Here is a 21,116-nt window from a genome sequence, read left to right as displayed (position 1 = left end):
TAGTTGCTAGTCGTTTATCGAATTCAGCTATCTGAAGCTTCAACGTTTTATATATATATATATATATATATATATATATATATGTATATATAAAGGCGAAAGTAGTGTCGCTAAGGGGAAATTATAACGACGTTATGGAGAAATATGAACAAAGGATTTTTCACCCTATGAGTTAGTAGTGTATATATATATATATATATATATATAAGCTTAGAAGTGGATTAAAGGGAAGAATCATGCTAGAAAAATGAACTGTAGAGTGAAAAGTTCAATACGGTGAAATATAGCATTGCCTCTAACGTTTCAATGCCATTTTACACAGGGTTCTTGTATGTTCCATAATCTATAACTCCTATCCAATGAACTTTAGAAGATTTACATAATATTCATTAGGCTATACCAATCAACAGACCAGCAGGGGTGAGCAGACTTCTTTTTGAACATTTAGTACCTTATATCTCCACTGCCTAAAAAAAGGGTTGTTGGGAGAAAACTGTTTTTTTAATGATATTTAACTAATTCTGGATTATATTTGTATTACCTATTTTAATAAATGTTTTTGATCATTTAACACATCTAACTGCAAAATATGATGCTATTTGATTGTATAATTAAATTTTACTGCTTGAATATGTAAAAATGACACCCCTAATTGTGCAATTAGTTTATTTCATATAAATTTCAAAGAGCGCATGCGCATCGAAGTTTTAGGAATTTCGCATGTGACGACGAAAACGTGCATTGAGGGAATCAGCCTAAGCCGCCTAGGTGGATAGTAAAGGTAAGGGGAAAAAATGAGTTTGTAGTCACCCAAAATTGCATAATAATAAAGAAAGAGTAGCCTAGTTTGGATTCATACCTTCATGAAAGGCCATCTATAAGAGTATTAAGAGGTATATATGCTACAATGAAGGGCTTAATATAATATAAAAATACTACTATTGTAATTCGAGAGCAGTATACACGAGTCTCGGGTATGCTGATGTGATGCTTGTGGGCCTAGGCCAGCATGTCTAGCTAGGAGGTCTAGACCTCAAGCCTGGAAAGACGAGGGCTAGAAAGTGCCGAGGCGGCGCAATACCAGCCTAGGCTAGCCTAGGCCTAGTTGAGTAGTCTATACAGGCTCTCACTAGACTAGGTTTACCCTATCGGTTTTCTTAAATTTAAGATAATATCAGGGGCGGATTTAGGGGGGCCCCGGCCCCCCCCCCTTTTGGGAGGTGAAAAAAAGAAGAAAAAAAGAGAGAAAAAGAAAAAAATGATAGCCCAGAATGCCTCAAATGTTATGTTCGGGCGTCTAGAACACAAAAATTTCGCGGGGCCATGCCCCGGACCCCCTACGACAGTGTTGTCTCAATCGGCCCAACTTTCGGCCCCCCTTTTGGACATTTCTGGATCCGCCCCTGAATATAGGGCCTAGGACTAGCTAGGCCTAGGCCTATATCTACATTCATAGGCTACATCTGGCCTAGGCCTAGGGGCAGACGTAAGGCCTTGGTTGGTGGGGGGGGGAGGGTTTTCCCGTTTTTTGACTATCAAACTGTTGGCCTGGACATGCACATGCACTTAACCGTTTTATAAATTATATCTCCGGCTAAATCCCCGCTAGGTGCAGGTAGGCCCGAGTTACAATTGACAAGTGACTAGATTGGAAAGAAATAATTGGCTGTGAAAACATGATAAATTAACAATAGAGTGAAATATGAGTGTGACTGGATCTGAAGGTACTCAATGTTCCATTTGAGGTAAGCTTCGCTGTAGTTATTGTAGTTGTAGTGTATTGGACTAAAATAATTCTTAACAGATCTGTTATTGTTATTTTTTTAATAGATTTTGATTTGTTCGGAGGTAAAAAAAAAGTCAGTTACACACATCAATTTTAAGGTATGCAGTACTTTAATAATTAAGCAAAATTATCATCCCCATGTGCTTTCTTTTAGTATAATTTTCCTCCAACTTTAAATCAGTGGCACACATCCCGTGTTGTGCGTCCATACAGATTATACAAAAGTACATAACAAAATATAAATAACAAGGTAGAACATAGAAATTAATAGTTTAAACCCAACTAACGTACTATTGTAGACACTGTACTAAACTACAAGTCTCCATCTAATTAAAGACTTCTCAAATTAAAGACCCCTTCCAATTGAAGACTACTTTTCTGTGGTCCCAAATTAACAAATGCCTTTTATTTATATTATTTTAAATTAGAGACAAAAGCTGATAATGACCATCAAAAACCTTGGTCCCAAAAGTGGTCTTAAATTTAAGTGAGACCTGTGCTAATATATATACTAAAACATTATTTACATACTTAAGTAGCCTTAGGCGATGCTTGACTATATTCTTCACTTTATTTTCGATATTTGCAGGAACAAGTACAATGAAAAGGCGATATTCATTTGTAGGTGTAAATGTTAAAGTTCTGTTGATTATTAAATATAGTTTCCACAGATGTTTGTAATTTTACTTCAATTCATATTGTCATTATGCATAGAAACTGGCAGAGAATTTTATCAATGATTTAGCAATTGTTTATACCGTGGTTTATATATTTTTATTAGAATCATGGTAATCCACAGTAAATCATTTTATGAAGTTTGATTTTTGAAATTGAAAAGTTTCCTGTACAGTTTGTTAACATTAACTGAAAATTTTAAAAATAACACTATTTACTTTTAAGTTATATTTTGTTCTACTGTAATCAGGATAATTAGGTTTGTTTTTAACAACAGTTGTGATCCACAATAAAAAAGTAATAACTTGTTTTCTTTCAAAATTACTATACAATTTAGTTCTAAATTACCATGCAATTTATTTCTAAATTACCAATTTGGAAAGCTTTAACCTATAACCTTTTATTAATTATATTTTGGCCCACTCTAATCTTTTTGACATCTAAAGTTACACATGTAGACAACTGACACTAACTGTTTTGCTCTTTTTGTCTTAAAACATAATCACAAGTTTTTATCTTTATCATCAACTTTAACAGAGACTTCTAACTATTTCAGAGGACATGTAGACAAATTGCTACTGAAATAAGAGCTGAATATTGGGTACGGAAGGGTCAGGACCCACCATGGGTGGAGAAGAAACATATAAATAGTTACATTGGTATGTTATCCAAAAAATTCATAGTTTATCATGACTAACACCAAAAAAAAGAGAAAAACTAATGCTTTGGTTAAGTAAATACAGTGGAACTTTGATTTTACGTACAGTATGGGACTAAATCCCTGACACTAGACAGCCTAATTATTTAAATTTACCAAGTGTGCATTAAAAATATACAGTATATAGTTTTAAATGTTCATGCTTGTTACCATATTGGTATTTTGTGGCTGTTTACATATTCTATATGCAACTAACACACTCTTCTATATAATAGGCCAGTATCAACAATTTAATTGAAAAGTTCCTTGTATTATGATTGCCAATTGCATTTTATAGGTTATGGGCTCTTTGCAAAAAGACAATTTGACAAAGGAGAATTTATTATTGAGTACAGGGGAAGGAGAATGACACAATCAGAATGTGATCAAGAAATACCAGAGGAATCCCCAAAACGAGATTATGTCTATTTTTATAGACATCATGAAGTTAACTACTGGTAAGTCATCCAAAATAATGTATTCAGAATTCAAGACATTAATTATGATTTTAAAAAATTTATACAATACAAATCAGAAATAAAATTTGTATGACACCAGTAACACTTATAATAATAATACATCTCGAGCAACAGTTTGAAAGGTCTGTATGTCTTTACTGCATGTATTTAATGTACCTATTTGAAAAGAGCACACAATTTCAGAAGTAATGTTTGAAGTTAAGTATGTTATGGCTTATACCCGATTCACACGTGAAGTTAAATTCAACAAAAGGCAACAAATTGTAACCGAGCCATCTCCCGAGTTATTCCTACCAAGATATAAAGCATTCACACGCGTTTGTAAGGTAATGCCAAGGTCGTGTAAAATTTATTTAGTGTTTATACAATGAATCATTTTTTTCCCTACTGCGATATAGGCCTACCTAGCCTAGGCCTAGTTGAGAACCCCTGTCACAGATAGACTGTTGAACTCACAATCCCAGTAGACATTCGAAGCAATCAATGCCCTTAACAACTGCTGTACTACTAGCTACTACTAAACTAGGCCTAGCTTCTGACATTTCTGTCGACTCCTGATAATACAGAGTAATAGTACTAACACCATCCCGACGTTCATTTATGTATATCTTGTTCTTCTATCATTACTACAGTAATTAACATCGATAACAAGGGTAATTCATCCATTGAGAAAAACTAGGCCTATCTGTTTCTAGTGGATTGGAATCGTCTGCAGTAGGAAGAAACTTCGAAGAACCCAGCGAAACACAGTAGATTGTTGTGTTGATATTCCTGCGCATGCGCAGATCCATCCATGCTACATCTTAGAAGCTTTACCAGCCTCAGCGAGGCTGGTAAAGATTACCGAGATGTTCCGAGATTTTACAAGGATATCACACGGTTACATTTTGTTACATATTGGTAAGATTTTTGTACGTGTGAATCGGGTATAAGTGTGCGATTATCGGAGAAGAAACAATAATCCTAAAATTTCCTACAGCATTATTAGGCTAGGCCAGACAGATTAATTTTATGAACAAGTTTGAAACAAAAATATATATCAGGGCTACATATTCTTTTTATAATAATAATTAGATGGTAATATTTATGAGGATTATGTAGAAGTTAAATATAATATATAAAGAAGTAATGTAATGTCCATAAAGGGATATATATATTATATAATGTACAATTGCATTGGAAGTTACATGTGAAATTGTTTTCTCCTTATAGAAATATTATTCCCCTAGAGGGAAATATGAGAATACTGTATTCTGTAAAGAAATAAAATAATAATATTTTATCACATTTAGAGAAAAGAAATTAATTTACTTATGTTATTTTTAAAAAATTCTCATTAACTTAAAAATATCGTACTGAGCTTAAGATTATAAATCACATTAGGTGGATAAAATACTTTTATTTATACTAAAAAAAAAGTGAAATAAACTCTATATTTAGTTTTGAACAGTAATTCCACATTAGATTCAAAATACCCTTTAACTTTAAACGGTTAGATTTTTAATAATAGTTTAATCAATGATATTGTGTTATCGTCTAATACAGTACATAAAATACATTTGAATAATGTGTGTAAAATTTAAGAAAGCACTGTGTGGGTCGCTTTCTTTGTTATGCGGTAGTATACGTAGCAGAGTGACACAGAGCAATGCTAGTCCTAGCCTAGGGCCTAGATAATGTATGTTCTCAGGGCTTGCCCTAACTGTTTTTGGTAACTAGCCCACTGGGCTAGTTTACTAGAGATTTTCAAGCCCACATAATATTTTACTAGCCCACCGACAGGAAAAAATTTTGTTTTAAAATATTTATTAGCGACAATTAAATTTGAAGTTTTGCAATTTCATAATTTCTGTAGCACTGCTGTTTGAGCTATAACCTCTCAAAATATTGTTGAATAAATAAATAAAAAAAAATCACCCATGCTGCAAAATCGACTCTGGTTATAACAGGGACAGATGAGCATGTTTTACATCTCCCTGGTTATAACTTTGGCTTTTTAGTATTTAACAAAGGGCCCAAAAATCAATCAAACCAATGCATCTGTTAAATCTTTAGGTCTCAAGTCACTCACCCCCAATGGAAATAAATCTTGCTTAGGCTGGGCTAGGCTACTTAGGCCTAGACAAGACCTAGGACCTAGGCTAGCCTAGCCTACCTATAGCTTTGAAGTACTTAATTATCAAAAGTTGAACATTTTAAAAATATCATGAGAAAATAATATGAATATAAGGTAGTAAATTAAATTACCGGCAAAATTTCAGTTTTTAAGAAAAATCTAATTTTTGTATAATGTTATAAAGATTTATAAATATAATACGGAATTGCCAGTTTAACTGAATTTAGACATTCCTAAGAATGAAAAAAATGTAAAATAAGACTGAAATTTGATTTTTTGTGTTCCACACAAAAAATAAATGCGGATGAATTTTTCATGTTGATTTTGCGATAGGTCGTGAGAAGAAATATCGTAGGCGCCGAAAACATTAGCCTATCCAACGCTGCTAGGCTAGGCCTAGCCTTACCTCGAGTTAGGTTCTGTTATCACACATAAAAATGGCCGACATGATATTTTCCGTTGCTAGTATTTACACTTATGAATATAATATTTCACAGGAATTATTTCAAATTTGTTAAAAAACAGATTCTGACTGAGATTTTGACACTCAAACATATCTCAGCCTAACCGAACGACCGCATTGTGCAAGATGCGAAGTAAAAAAACTAATCTCATTAGCGAGGGCACACTTTATTGACTGTATAAAGTATACATAAAAGCGAGAGTATTCCGGTGGATGCGATCTACAACCTCTGAATTTGTCTAGTAACGATAAATTCGTCGAGAAACTGGTAATATTTTATGAGAAATAGGCTGTAGTTCTCATTTTTTTTATTCTTTTGCGTAAAACTAAAATTCATGCCAATATTTTTCCATGATTTATAATAATTAGAGTAATGCAAATGCATATTTTCTAAAAAAAGTCAGTTTTTAGTGAAATTTTGCCGGGAATGAGGCTTTAAATGTTCTAACTACTTAAATTAACCAGATCGAATGATAGAAATGATGAAAATGATAGAAAAATAATTATCATTTTTTCTATGTTCAAATGTAAACAAATTATTGACAAACCAACAAGAATTACTTGTACAACCAGTAGCATAATTGATCACATAATTTGTAACCACATGCCTACTATCTCCGATTTTAGTACAATAGAAACAGGGTTTAGTATATAATTTTTTGTACACGTAAAATAAACAGAACCTATAAATTTACACAAAATGGTCAAAATTAGATCTTTAAAAAACTACAACAGTACATAGACAACTTTAAATCTAAATTATCAGAAATGGATTGTAATTAGCTCAAGGACACTACACCCTGGTTGCAAGAAGCAAATTTTGGTAAAGGAGGATGGAACCTCATGATTGGCTTATTGAAAACAAATTGTCGCTACATTTAGGAAAAACAGAAGCTATATTGTTTGGTACAAAAAGGAAACTGAAAAATAACAGACTTAACTATCATATGTGATGGCAATGTAATAAAAAATGTTGAATCGCTCACATAAATTTTAATGTTTTTTTTTACCTGTTTTTTCACATTCACTTTTGCATACTTTTAAGGTTTAATAGGTTTTATTTCTTTTATTTTACTTTTATTAGTAATTTTAAAGGTTGTAATAAATTTTCAGTGTTTGTTTTAGTTTTTAACCAAGTTTTATGTATTTTTTTATTCAAAGGTCCCAACGGAAATAGACCGATTCGGTTCTTTTGGGTTATCCTGAGCTGTAAATGTTTTACTCATTATCTTTTTATTGTTCATTGTTTTGTTATTTGTAATGTGTTGAATTATACTCAAATACATTTGAATTGAATTGAATCCTTTTTGTATTATACCGTATCTCATAGTAAATCATTACTTTTACCTTTCAGACATTATATTAAATTATAAGATGAAATCTCCACCAAGTAATGTGATAACATCCTTCTTATATTACAGTATATCTCATTTTGTAAATTCTTATATTTCCCTTTTAAGACATTATATTACTATAAGGTGAAAACTTTCCCCAAGTATTGTGCTAACATCCTTTTTGTATTATATCTCATTTAGTAAATTCTTATTTTTCCCTTTTTCCCTTTTAAGACATTATATTACTATAAGGTGAAAACTTTCCCCAAGTATTGTGCTAACATCCTTTTTGTATTATATCTCATTTAGTAAATTCTTATTTTTCCCTTTTAAGACATTATATTACTATAATGTGAAAACTTTCCCCAAGTATTGTGCTAACATCCTTTTTGTATTATATCTCATTTAGTAAATTCTTATTTTTCCCTTTTAAGACATTATATTACTATAAGGTGAAAACTTTCCCCAAGTATTGTGCTAACATCCTTTTTGTATTATATCACATTTAGTAAATTCTTATATTTCCCTTTTAAGACATTATATTACTATAAGGTGAAAACTTTCCCCAAGTAATTTGCTAACATATCCTCTTTGTATTACATCTCATTTAGTTCAATTCTTATATTTTCTATTTAAAATATTATGCTACTATCAGAAGAAAACTTTCCCCAAGTAATGTGACAACATCCTTTTTTTTTAAAACTATATCTCATAGTAAATTCTTACATTTCCCTTTTCAGACATTATATTAAATTATAAGATGAAAACCTCCCCAAGTAATATGATAACATCCTTTTCATATCATATCTCATTTAGTAAATTCTTATATATATTTCACTTTTAAGACATTATATTACTATGAGGTGAAAACTTTCCCCAAGTATTGTGCTAACATCCTTTTTGTATTATATCTCATTTAGTAAATCCTTATTTTTCCCTTTTAAGACATTATATTACTATAAGGTGAAAACTTTCCCCAAGTATAATTGTGCTAACATCCTTTTTGTATTATATCACATTTAGTAAATTCTTATATTTCCCTTTTAAGCCATTACATTACTATAAGGTGAAAACTTTCCCCAAGTATTGTGCTAACATCCTTTTTGTATTATATCTCATTTAGTAAATTCTTATTTTTCCCTTTTAAGACATTATATTACTATAAGGTGAAAACTTTCCCCAAGTATTGTGCTAACATCCTTTTTGTATTATCACATTTCGTAAATTCTTATTTTTCCCTTTTAAGACATTATATTACTATAAGGTGAAAACTTTCCCCAAGTATTGTGCTAATATCCTTTTTGTATTATCACATTTAGTAAATTCTTATTTTTCCCTTTTAAGACATTATATTACTATAAGGTGAAAACTTTCCCCAAGTATTGTGCTAACATCCTTTTTGTATTAAACACGTTATATTTTCATTGCGAACTTTTTGGGCTCAGTACAGACTTAAAAAGCATGCATTTTCTTTTATTTTTATAGCGTATGCGAATTTTATAAGTCCGCAATGACGATATAACGTGTTGTTATATCACATTTAGTAAATTCTTATTTTTCCCTTTTAAGACATTATATTACTATAAGGTGAAAACTTTCCCCAAGTATTGTGCTAACATCCTTTTTTATTATATCTCATTTAGTAAATCCTTATTTTTCCCTTTTAAGACATTATATTACTATAAGGTGAAAACTTTCCCCAAGTATAATTGTGCTAACATCCTTTTTGTATTATATCACATTTAGTAAATTCTTATATTTCCCTTTTAAGCCATTACAATACTATAAGGTGAAAACTTTCCCCAAGTATTGTGCTAACATCCTTTTTGTATTATATCTCATTTAGTAAATTCTTATTTTTCCCTTTTAAGACATTATATTACTATAAGGTGAAAACTTTCCCCAAGTATTGTGCTAACATCCTTTTTGTATTAAACACGTTATATTTTCATTGCGAACTTTTTGGGCTCAGTACAGACTTAAAAAGCATGCATTTTCTTTTATTTTTATAGCGTATGCGAATTTTATAAGTCCGCAATGACGATATAACGTGTTATTATATCACATTTAGTAAATTCTTATTTTTCCCTTTTAAGACATTATATTACTATAAGGTGAAAACTTTCCCCAAGTATTGTGCTAACATCCTTTTTGTATTATATCACATTTAGTAAATTCTTATATTTCCCTTTTAAGACATTATATTACTAAACTTTCCCAAGTATTGTGCTAACATCCTTTTTGTATTATTTATATCACATTTAGTAAATTCTTATATTTCCCTTTTAATACATTATATTACTATACAAAGAAAACTTCCACCAAGAAATTTGCTAACATATCCTTTTCGTATTATATCTCATTTAGTAAATTCTTACATTTCTCTTTTAAGACATTATATTAATATAAGGAGAAAACTTTTTTTTCCCTTTTTGTACAATATCTCATTGTATTCTTATATTTCCATCTAAGGACAATGTACATCTATAGTATTCCATTTTAAATACCCACTCGCATGTAATTTCCCATGAATTAGGAACTCGCAGCAGGTTAAGTCAACAGAAAATTCAATGTTATTTTGAAATTAATTTTTTTTTAAATTACTAAAAATAATTTTACTTCAAATTTTAGTACTTTTAAAAGTACTTTTAACAGTAACTAATATAATAATCTTTCCACCTAGTATTCATACTTCACTTTAAGGACATTGTATTACTCTAGGAGAATGTTTAATTCCTAATGACCTGGTTTTTCCATATCATTTATTATTATTTTTCATGATACAAATTAGAATATAATTAATTGCTACAAATAATGTGACAAAAATATTAAATATTATGAATAATATCTCTATTGAATATTCATATTTATTTTTTTCTAAGGACATTGTATTATAATGAGAAAAATACCCATCATAATTTTCCATATACTAGTAGAAATCAAACCTGGGAAATTGTCTCAAAAGCCAAAATACAGAGAGAGTGATTTTAATACAATATAAAATGGATATAAAAGGTTCTCAAATATTCCAATGATCAACAGATTATTGCAATATTATTATTTCATTAAATTTCTTTACAGAATATTGTTATTTAACTCATTCATTGCAAGGGGCATTTACCTGTTTAATAGTAGATATGTAAGATAGTTATTATTTATTGCATTGAATTACTTTTCCTGCTTAATTTATTGAAAGAGCGATGTAATTTCCAAGGATTTAGATTAATAAAGTGATGTCTATGTCATGTCTATTATATAAGAAGAAAATTGTTTCACTAAAAATGTAAAATTAATAAACTAAAATTAAATTGACCTTAATTAATGGTGTACAAAGTACTTTCCCCAACACATATTATCTATCATCTTTGTTTTCTATATTCTGTTCAAATAATATTATTGTATGCTTCCCTTTATGGACATTACAATGGGATAAGTACTTTCTCAAAATAATCTTAACATCATATTAAACTTCAACATAGTATTTTTATGTTTCCATCTAAAGACATACGGCTACAGGAAAAATGTACTTTACTCAGTAATGTGATATAATGTCCTTTTTGTATAAAAGTTTGTATTCTTTAAATATTTTCCTCTAAGACTACATTACTATAATACCCCTTTCAGACAGACCTACAAAATGATATTAATACTGTATTTCCCTAACGCTGGCGTTCTATGTTAGATCTTCCATACGCACTGAGACATAAAAAATCAGACGGTCACACAAGCAGTCATCAATCGCTGCTGCAGCTAACAAAACCAATGAAATCGCTAGCTGACGGTTCTTTAGAGGTGAAAATTGCCTGCACCTAGCTGCTCGAAATTCAAGCCAGCCTCGCCTTAAACGTTTCCTAAATTCTTTCTTCACTTGAACGAAACGCATTAAAAACCTTCTGTCTCTCAATTTATATGTATTGCAAACATAGCAAGCGTTAAAAAACATTTGCAAAGCAGCAGTTTTATGACTTCATCTCCTGTCATATTGGATTAATGGAGTAAACAAAAACTTGCGCCCTGTTAACAAGCACAAGCGCCACAGACATCAAATACTCCTTTCCGAGAGAACCCTTTCAGACAGGATACGGTATTATTACCAGATTTTAACTAGCTTTGTGATAACGGCAATAACGGTGGCGTGATTAGGGTATTATTGCGGTATTTTCTGTCTGAAAGGGGCTTTAGAGGAAAACTTTCCCAAAGTAATGTCATAACATGTCCTTTCTGTATTTTATCTCATTTAATAAATATGAATATTTCCCTTTTAACATGTTGACTGATAAACAATTTATCCCTTTAACAGATTGCATAACTGAAATTAGCACAAAAAGTTGTCCTAGAAAAGGGTTTCATGGCTGTCTAGACAGTACATGGATAATAACATGCTCATTTGAAATCAATAGTAACACAATTTTATTGCACAATTCTTGCACTTGGGCCATTTTTTGGGGACAGTATATTACTAATTAAACACTATATCCCTTAACTAAATGCATGCCTGAAATAAGCACATAAAGTTGTTTTAGAATTGTAAGTTTCAAGGGTCTAGGCAGATTATTTTTAAATATTATCGTTATTCAAGAATTAATTTTGTCACATTTACACACTGATATTGTCACACATTTGAAAAATATACCCCTTTTCAAATCGCTTTTTAAACATGAAGGAATAAAGACACCAAACTGATATTTGGAACATCTGATTATCATATATAAATTAATTAATGGTGCAAGTTTTAACAACAAGCGTACTTGCCCACAGGGTCAAAGGTCACCATGAAAACAAGGGATTTTTATGTATTTTACCCCCTAAAATAATAAGTGAAAAATCCGGATCCGAATAACTGATTTTGGTATTTTAATGGGGTCTAAAAATGGAAGAAAAATTACGCAACCAAATAAGTTATAGGGTATTTACGAAGCAATATTTTCATAACGGTGTCCGGTACACCAAAAAAAATATAAATTTTCAGTTAATTATATTTGTTCTAATTGAAAATGGAACTTTACATATATGTCATAATTGAGAGCTAAAAAGGTGTATGACCCTAAAATTTCAAATGGCCGTAATTTCTAAACGACGTGGAATTGGCAACTCAAATTTTGGGTTTGTCAGACATGTTGGTGCTCATTGAGAAGAACATTGAGGTAAAAATATTAAGAATTAAAAGTTAAGTGCGAAAGTGCATTAGCGCCAAATCAAACTTTGCCTTGGTGCCCTTTTATATTTGAAATTTTGGCCTTGGTCCTTTCCATTTGGCCTTATCAAAATCATGTCATACCAGAGGCCATTTGGCCTTGCCTATAAAATCCCCAAATTTGAGGCCTGAGATACAATACACGTAAAGGATATGTTGTCACATTACTTTGGGAATGTTTTCTTCTTATAGTAATATGTCATAAAGGGAAATAAAATACTTGGGGAAAGTTTTCTTCTTATAGTATTATAATGTCATAAGGGGAAATATAAGAATTTACTAAATGAGATATAATATGAAAAGGATGTAATATCAAATTACTTGGAGAAGTTCTCATCTTATAATTTAGTATAATGTCTGAAAAGGGAAATGCAAGAATTTACTACGAGATACTGTATTACAAAACGGATGTTGTCACACTTGGGGAAAGTTTTCTTCTGATAGTAGCATAATGTTTTAAACGTGAAATATAAGAATTTACAAAATGAGATAAAATACAAAAAGGGTGTTATCACATTACTTGGGAAGTTTACTTTGTATAGTATAATATAATGTCTTAAAAGGGAAATATTTGAATTTACTAAATGAAAGAAAATACAAAAAGGATATGTTATCACATTACTTGGGGAAAATTTTCTTCTGATAGTAATGTAATCTTTAGAGGGAAATATTTAAGAGAATACAGTACTACAGTGTGAGATATTGTATTGTGTGATATTTTATCACATTTCATTAATTGACTAAAAGCACATTCATATAGTAATATAGTGTCTTTAGATGGAAATAAAATGATATAGAAGTTAAAGGATATTTTACCACATTATTTGTATAAAGTGCTTATCCCTATATTAATGCTGTAATGTCCATGAAGGGAAATAAAAGAATACTATATGAGATATTTATACAAAGAGGAGATTTTATCACACAAATTGAGTAAAATAATTCTTCTTATAGCAGTATTATGTCTTTAGAGGGAAACATGGATAGGTTAAATATGTTTAGGATATTTTATCATATTACTTGGGGAAACTTCTTCATTTAGTAATACAAAGTTTTAGAAGGAATTTTGAATACTGTACATACTGAAATGGTAAGGAGAAACCATGGGAATCTCCATATAATTATTTTTGATAAGCGGTAATGCATATGACTGCACTACAAATTTATGAAAAATTGTATACACCCATAAACCATCAGTGCATTAAAGCCTAAAATGATCTTCTGTGAATTGCTTAATTATAGGCTTTAAATTAAAACCAATTTAAATTGAAATGAGAGAAATTGGGGTATTATCATTACAGACAAATATGTGGGTTTGGGAAAACATTTTTCTTGGTTTTTAAAGTCAGAATTCCCTAATTATCTTGTGTTTATATATCATTATGCCAAAATGTACATTCAAATAAGCCACTTATAGCTCATGTTGTTGGATAGCAAGTAACATTCCTCAACTATTTGCAAGCTCATTGCATTTTACAATTTAACATTTTGCTTATACTGCTATTCAGATAAAAGTTTTGAATTTGCTGTACTCATCTTTAAAAAAATGGATATTTATATGTGTGGAATTATTTTTTTACCTCTACTGTTGAAAAATAAGTGTACAGTAGGTTAATGATGATCCTAATACTGTACCACCAAGTTGAAAGATATATTGTTTTATTATAGGTGAAGTTTACCAAATTCACTGAAAATCACCGATCTCTTTCTAAGAAAACTGTAAAACATCTACCAAACAAACTCTATAACTTAACTGTACAGAGGCTATTTCCTTGTTTCATACTATTAAATGGTTGTTTGATTTTTTTTTTCTGTCATATTTTTAAGGATGATCAAATATTAAAACAAACAAATTTTGCTATTATATAGTATAGGAATGCAATTGGGACAAAACTGTCTTCATATGAATTACCGTAGTTACCCACATTCTGTAAGCAGTTGAGGGTAGAAAAAGAAGTTGAATATTGTATTTTTATTTTTATTGTTTTTAATTTTGTTAAAAATTTGCAACTAAAATATATTCACCTTTTTAAAATTATGTACAGCATTGATGCATCTGAATCAACATCCCTTGGAAGATTTGCAAATGATGCTGTAGGACCACTGCAAAATAGCTATGTTAAGAAGATACTTATTAATGGCCTTCCTTACTTATGCCTCTATGCCAAAAAACAAATATCTGTTGGTGAGGAAATTAGGTATGACTATGGAAATCAGTTTGCTCCATGGAGGGTAAGTTTATTTGATATATTTCTGTTATTATTCATACTGTTGGTATATATATTTCGGTAGGCCTATACTTATTCAACCAACAAAAACATACATGGCAGCCAGAGCTGAATTGCATATGTATTTACAATTAAAATCGTCGAAACAAAAAGAACATAAAATACCACAATTCAAGGATGAGCTAGAACAAAATAAAGTTGAAAGAGGATGCAACAGGCAAAAGTGACTACAAAGAGGAACCAGGGCAGACAGTTGTACTGCAGTGCTGTTTCCAGATTGCTCATTAGGTGAACACTCCATCTAAACTGTCCACATCCTTTTGGTTTTTTCACACCATCTACTATCAAGGTTAAAATAAACATTAAACAGCAGGGTGCTGCCAATGTGTGAAAATCAGTGATGCATGTATCAAAGGACTTGCATAGTTTGCTGTAAAGTTGTTTCATTCACTCACATGAAAGGGTTGGACCTATAATATTTTTCGTAATTTCTTATTTATATTTCACATCATTACTCACTTCACATCAAAACACATTGCTTGCTGAGGAAAATTTAAAATAATGAATTTGAGGCCTAGGCCTACGTCAATTTTTTTCAGCATACCATCACAGGCTAGCTAGGCCTAGGCAGGCCTAATTCTTCAAATCCTAGAGTAGGCCTAGGCTAGGCCAAGCTAAGCCACCACATCGTTTTCTATGGCAAATTATAAGTATCTTTATTATCTGTAACAACTACAAAGGGGTACAGTTTCTCAGCATTTCAAAACATTAAAATTTTCAACTTGCAAATACTCAAACTTACCCAACCCCAGCTAAAATTTTACATCGAAATGAGCACAAATTCACTGGCTTTCCTAACAGTAAACAACTCTTTGGACTAGTGTTATTGTAGCCACACTATGGTTGGTTTTTTTTTAAGAGCTTCACCAATTCACATTATGCAAATATGGCACTGGCTGTATAGAGAGGCTATTCGCATTTCTACCTGCACAACAAAATCGGGAGCGTAAGAGTTAAATATTTTCACTTATACTGGTCCGTTTTTCGTGATTCGAACTGCTAAAAACATTGTACAGGGTTTACATTAAATAGGTTAACATATATAAATCAGTAACAATTACTTATTTTTATATTGTAAGACAGGACTGCTTAGTAATCTGTTTAGGAATGCTCCCCAGGAGGCTCCTTAATCCTGATAATCAAGGTTAGCTCTTATCTAATGTAAACATTGAAAAGGATGTGCTTAAACCCGAGTTATTCTATTTCACTTTCGCTTTAGATGAGATGTTTTCGTCATGTGTAGGCCAACCTATACCGTAGTTTTCCGGGTTTTATCCCACCCCCCATGAACGCAAAATTGGCCCGATTTTTTGGGTGGGGAGGAGGTGGGATTATACCCGGGGATTCCTGTGTGCATGAACAAAATGAAAATGACGATCGTTTTGCGAGGTGGCAGAAGCTTTATGAACAACTGCCCTAAGATTCAATGGCCTATACAAAACTATATTCTAGTGAGTTTATTTGAATATCAAAGGAGTACTGTTTAGGCCTAAAGCGCCTAGCTAGAGAGGCCATATTTTGGCTTTCTTGATGACGTAGGTTATTTTTTACCCAGCAACAACCAATCCAACCAATCCCCCATTGCATGGAAGACTGCCCACTTGTAATTCATGATGTAACAAGTTATTTTAGCAGTTAGAGTCTCTGTGTAGAACATGTCTTTATGCTCTGAATTAATCTGATCAGCCCAATGGTCGGGTCTCTTTAGGGATGAACCGTGTGGTGTTGTCTATTTTTAGCTGCAACTGTGGAACACTTGAGTCTTCACATTGTGAGTTAAAGATCTGATCATCCTACTGGGCGTAACTCTTTAGTGACAGACCGCGGTGAGGGCCTATTTTTAGCCGCAGTTAGTGAGCTTGTATATTTTAGCGACAGTAAACATAGAATTTATAAGAATTGGATTTTGTATTCAATTTTACGGCGACAAATGTCTGGTCTAATCAATTGGAAGAGTTTTAGGTCTGCAAAATTATATTAATTATATTTTGTGAGCATTTGTAAAATTTGCCGACCTAGACCTAGACCTACTCACCTAAATTATACATCGGGATTTTGTAAAAATGCCTGTACGCAGATTTGGGTGTAAAGTGGGGGTGGGATTATACCCGAAGTGGGACTATACCTGGGGAACTACGGTAATAGTTTATTTGAGATTATTTAGTAGACCAGTCATAAAGGGGATGGAGCTATTTTGAAATCTTGTAGTTTTACATGTATAATTTTTAATTAGCTGATGATTCCTTAGTGTCATGCAGGTTCTGAGTTCAGGGGCAGGGTGGGAAATCTACATGAAACGTATGTCTTTGAGGCAAATTCCTTACTATTCCATCTTCTAATGTGAAGAGGCTGAAGATCTAAATTTGCAAGAGACTCTGTGTATGAAGTATATTCAAAGCCTAGAATGATCTTATGGCATGAATTCTCCTTGTTCACTTGTCCCTGAGTGAGAACCGCATGTCACAAAGTGCAGCATACTCTAAAACAGGTCTAACATACCCTTTGTAAATACAGACTAATTCATTTTGGGAAAACCCTGCCTCTTTTAACTTACATATTATGAACATTTTGTGATTGACTTTATTTAGTACACATATTATCTACCTGGCATTGCCACTTTAAATCATTTTGTAAAATGACACCCAATAACTTAGCTTTTTGGACTAATTCCAACTGATGGTTGGAAATGTACAATTCTAACCATCAGTTGGTAGGTTCAAACACAGCTTGCGCTGAATACAGCTACAACATTATGAAATTCCCCCATAGGACCTGAGTGTGTGTTTCATATGATCCAGTGATCCGGGGGTAAGAAGCACATAGAGGTCTCTACAATATGCGCTATATAAGTCAACAATTATTTTTATTATTAGTAAAATCTGTCTCATTTTTTGGTTTCTCTGCACCCTACACTAGATGGTGATGATATACTGTACATCAATCAGAGAGTGGGTCGTGGACAATCCTTTGCGGTTAACAAATTGTCTGGAATCTATTTTGTTATTGATTGCCTCAGTTATCCATTTGCACACATGGCCTTCTGCTATGTTTGCAGGGCATCAATGAAATTAGCCATAAATTACCTATTGATGGTGGGAATATCTTAAGGCACAGGAATCACATTAGCTTCTTTCCATTGTGTAGGAACCTTACTCTGGATGAGGGAAGCATTAAAAATGTAGTGCTCCATGCTAAATACCAAACAGATCATAAAAATATTTTTTTGAAATTAACTTACCCATTTTTTAACTTGAACATAGAAATTAGTGTATTTAAAAAATGTCTACTCATTAGTTTCCAGTCACTGGAAGTGTACTATTATTTTTTATTTAAAATCAGGATACACATTTTTTAAATTCAATAATTTTTATGCACATAATCATTTGTATGCTATTGGATGTGATCAAGTTTATTTCATAATTATTTTTTATGATTTTTTGACATTAGCAAGGGACAATACATCATTAATAATATTTGTCACTGGTTGGCTTAGCTCATACTTTTTTTAATAGTCTTGGGGGCAGTCCATTGGGGCCATCTGCTTTAAACTAGAATGTTTGCTTTTGTTCTTATAAATCACCCAATGCTGGACATGGGGGGTGAGGGCACAGGGCTTGGTAAATATTTTGGGAGGTCCGTTTTACTAGAGGTTGTTGTAGATTAGAGAAACTGAGCAACTGCTTATTGATTTCGTTTGCTACACATAAAAAAATTTGTAGGTACAAGATCTATGGTAAAAGTAGGATCACAATTTAAAAAAATCTAATTTATTGCTTGGTTTTTTTTTATATCGCATCTACAAACTTATTGCACTGATCATTTTGCAGTTTAAATTATGAAAATCTCCCACAACCTTCAAAAGTTACAGCTCCTTAAAAAGGGTGAAAAAAAAAAGGGGGGGGGGGTGTTTAAAAAAGAGTTGTTTTTTCTGGATTCAAATTTTCAGTATTTTTAGAGGGCCATAACTTCTAAACTAACATAGAAAATTTCTAATTTTTACATATTCTCTTGATGTTAGTTGTATGTTTATATTTTTTTCGGGGTCATTCCTTATTGTTGTTTTGGAAATATGTGCCCTTAAGTATGGTTGCATGTTAATTTTTACCTATTTTTCGCAAGTGTCTCAAAAAGGGCTCCAATTATATAGGTCAAATTTGAGAAAGTATATAAATGTCAGAATCAAAAATTATTATTTTAATATTATTATTTTACAATAAATTTTTACCCAAAATCTGATGATAGTTAATGTAAATTAGAGCAGCTGTGTTTGTTAATAATATTTTATTTTTTTAGCAGTGGGTGATTTTTAGAACCGTCCATTTTGCGATGGGGTATACATTTTGTTGTTTTGTTTGTTTGTTTTGTTAGTGATCTAGAGTGAGCAAGAGATATTTCATTTACAATGGTCAGGCACGGCAGATGTAATGAATAAGCCTACAATCTAGGCTACAACAATTAATACTCTCTTAATAGGTATCCCAATGAGAAATTTCAAATTCATTATTGTGAATTCTCTCTTCATTTAATATGCAGAACTTACTGCACTGATCACTTTCCAGTTTAAATAATGAAATCCAACATACCGTTCAAAAGTTATGGCCCATCAAAGTTGCCAAAAATGGGGGTCAAACGGTTAAAAAACGGTTTTTTTGGAGGGCCATAACTTCAAAAATAATCATAGAAAACATCTAATTTTCACCAATCTGGTAGATCACATAGGGTTTTATGTGTCTATTTTTTTTGGGGACACTCTGCCATGTGGTTTTTTAAATAACGGCCCACGAGTATGGTCCCTCTGCATTTTTTGGCAATTTTTCGCAAATGTCTCAAAAATGTGCAAAATCGGCACTTTTTCAATGGCCTATATCTTCTTAACCACTGCATCAATCCACTTACTTTTTTTTGCATTACAAAGAATGGTATATATATATGGCCAGGGTCAAATGTATTATAACATACTTAAATTAAATAAGATAAACCCCTAAAATAAAATTATCGCCAAAATATTTTAAAATGCAAAATCGGCAATGTTTGAAAAGTAACAAAAATGGTGTAAAAATTGTATATGTTGTAACCTTTTGTCATTTATGTTATTTTTTGTTAATGTTTTACTATTTAAAGACTCACATAAATTAAATCAGTCAAATCAAGCTACATTAAAATTGGTTCAAAATTAGAAAATAAACAGGCATAATTTTCAATTTTGCTTGAAATATGTCATATCCATCACAGGAGAAAGAATCATTAGCCAGGCCAAACTGCATCATCAGAGGAGATAGAATCATCAAGTGAAAAGAATGCATGTGTTGTTCAACTCAATACTACACAGAATTGAAACATGAGTCAAAGTTGTTATCATACCTTTCAACATTTATTTGAATTGATCAATAATCAACTTTATTTTGGTATGTACAGTGCAATAAAGAAGAAAATCACCACCACTATCATTACTGATCATCGACAATATATACTGTTAAATTAATAGTGAATATATATATTACAGTATATTCAGAAGACAGTATGAATTTATGATACAAACTCTGAAGAAAGTGATGTAAGCCATCGTGATTCTATATTTCAAACTTTATTTGTTCATCTCCAGGAATAAATTTATTTACAATCTGACGACTTAAATCGATTGTTTATTTAAGAAACTTGTTTTGTACAGGTTTACTATGCAAGCCTCCTGTAACTGGCCTCCCTCTGCCTTTCCCAAACTCGATCTTTAAACTTTTGAAAACATCATCATCTGCAAAAACAATTAATATTATAAATTACATCTTCATCCATCATACATCTATCTAGCCTAGGCCTAATTAGCTAGGCATACTCGACTTACTTAAAACCACCAATAACTAGGCCCAATCTAGCAAGAATGGTCGCAGTGCAGTGATACGACTCGCGGAGTTCGCTTGTTGAGCAAGGCGAGAGAGCGACCATTCGTGACACCGTAGATCAGTAATATTTAGGCCTAGCATTTAAATCATTTATCTATATTAGCGGGCTGTTAAAACCCACGTTAATGATATAAAATTAAGAACTAATGTACTAGTGATATTATAATTAGTAATTCAGTCAAAATAC

At 31.7% G+C, this 21,116-nt stretch overlaps 1 protein-coding gene across 6 annotated transcripts in view; it reads left to right on the top strand.

Annotated features, from left to right (window-relative positions):
* Positions 1-210: 210 nt before the first annotated feature.
* LOC117115204 overlaps positions 211-21,116 on the top strand; it is a 33,804-nt gene continuing 12,898 nt past the window's right edge. For 2 of the 6 annotated variants that reach the window (XM_033258908.1, XM_033258903.1), the window contains exons 1-4: positions 1,409-1,884; positions 3,018-3,120; positions 3,457-3,616; positions 14,790-14,976. In XM_033258908.1, the coding sequence (XP_033114799.1) occupies positions 3,525-3,616; positions 14,790-14,976 (279 nt within the window). In that variant the 5' untranslated portion in view covers positions 1,409-1,884; positions 3,018-3,120; positions 3,457-3,524. Of the gene's footprint in view, positions 782-1,408; positions 1,885-3,017; positions 3,121-3,456; positions 3,617-14,789; positions 14,977-21,116 lie in introns of those variants that run through there. The other 4 variants (XM_033258905.1, XM_033258906.1, XM_033258904.1 and 1 more) reach the window with 4 other exon arrangements.

The sequence above is a fragment of the Anneissia japonica genome, unplaced genomic scaffold (assembly GCF_011630105.1).
Source record: "Anneissia japonica isolate Jap-2015-1 unplaced genomic scaffold, ASM1163010v1 scaffold288241_len153310_cov167, whole genome shotgun sequence".
Taxonomy (NCBI): Eukaryota; Metazoa; Echinodermata; class Crinoidea; order Comatulida; family Comatulidae; genus Anneissia; species Anneissia japonica.
Note: the sequence above shows the minus strand (reverse complement) of the source record. Positions and strands in the feature narration are given on the sequence as shown.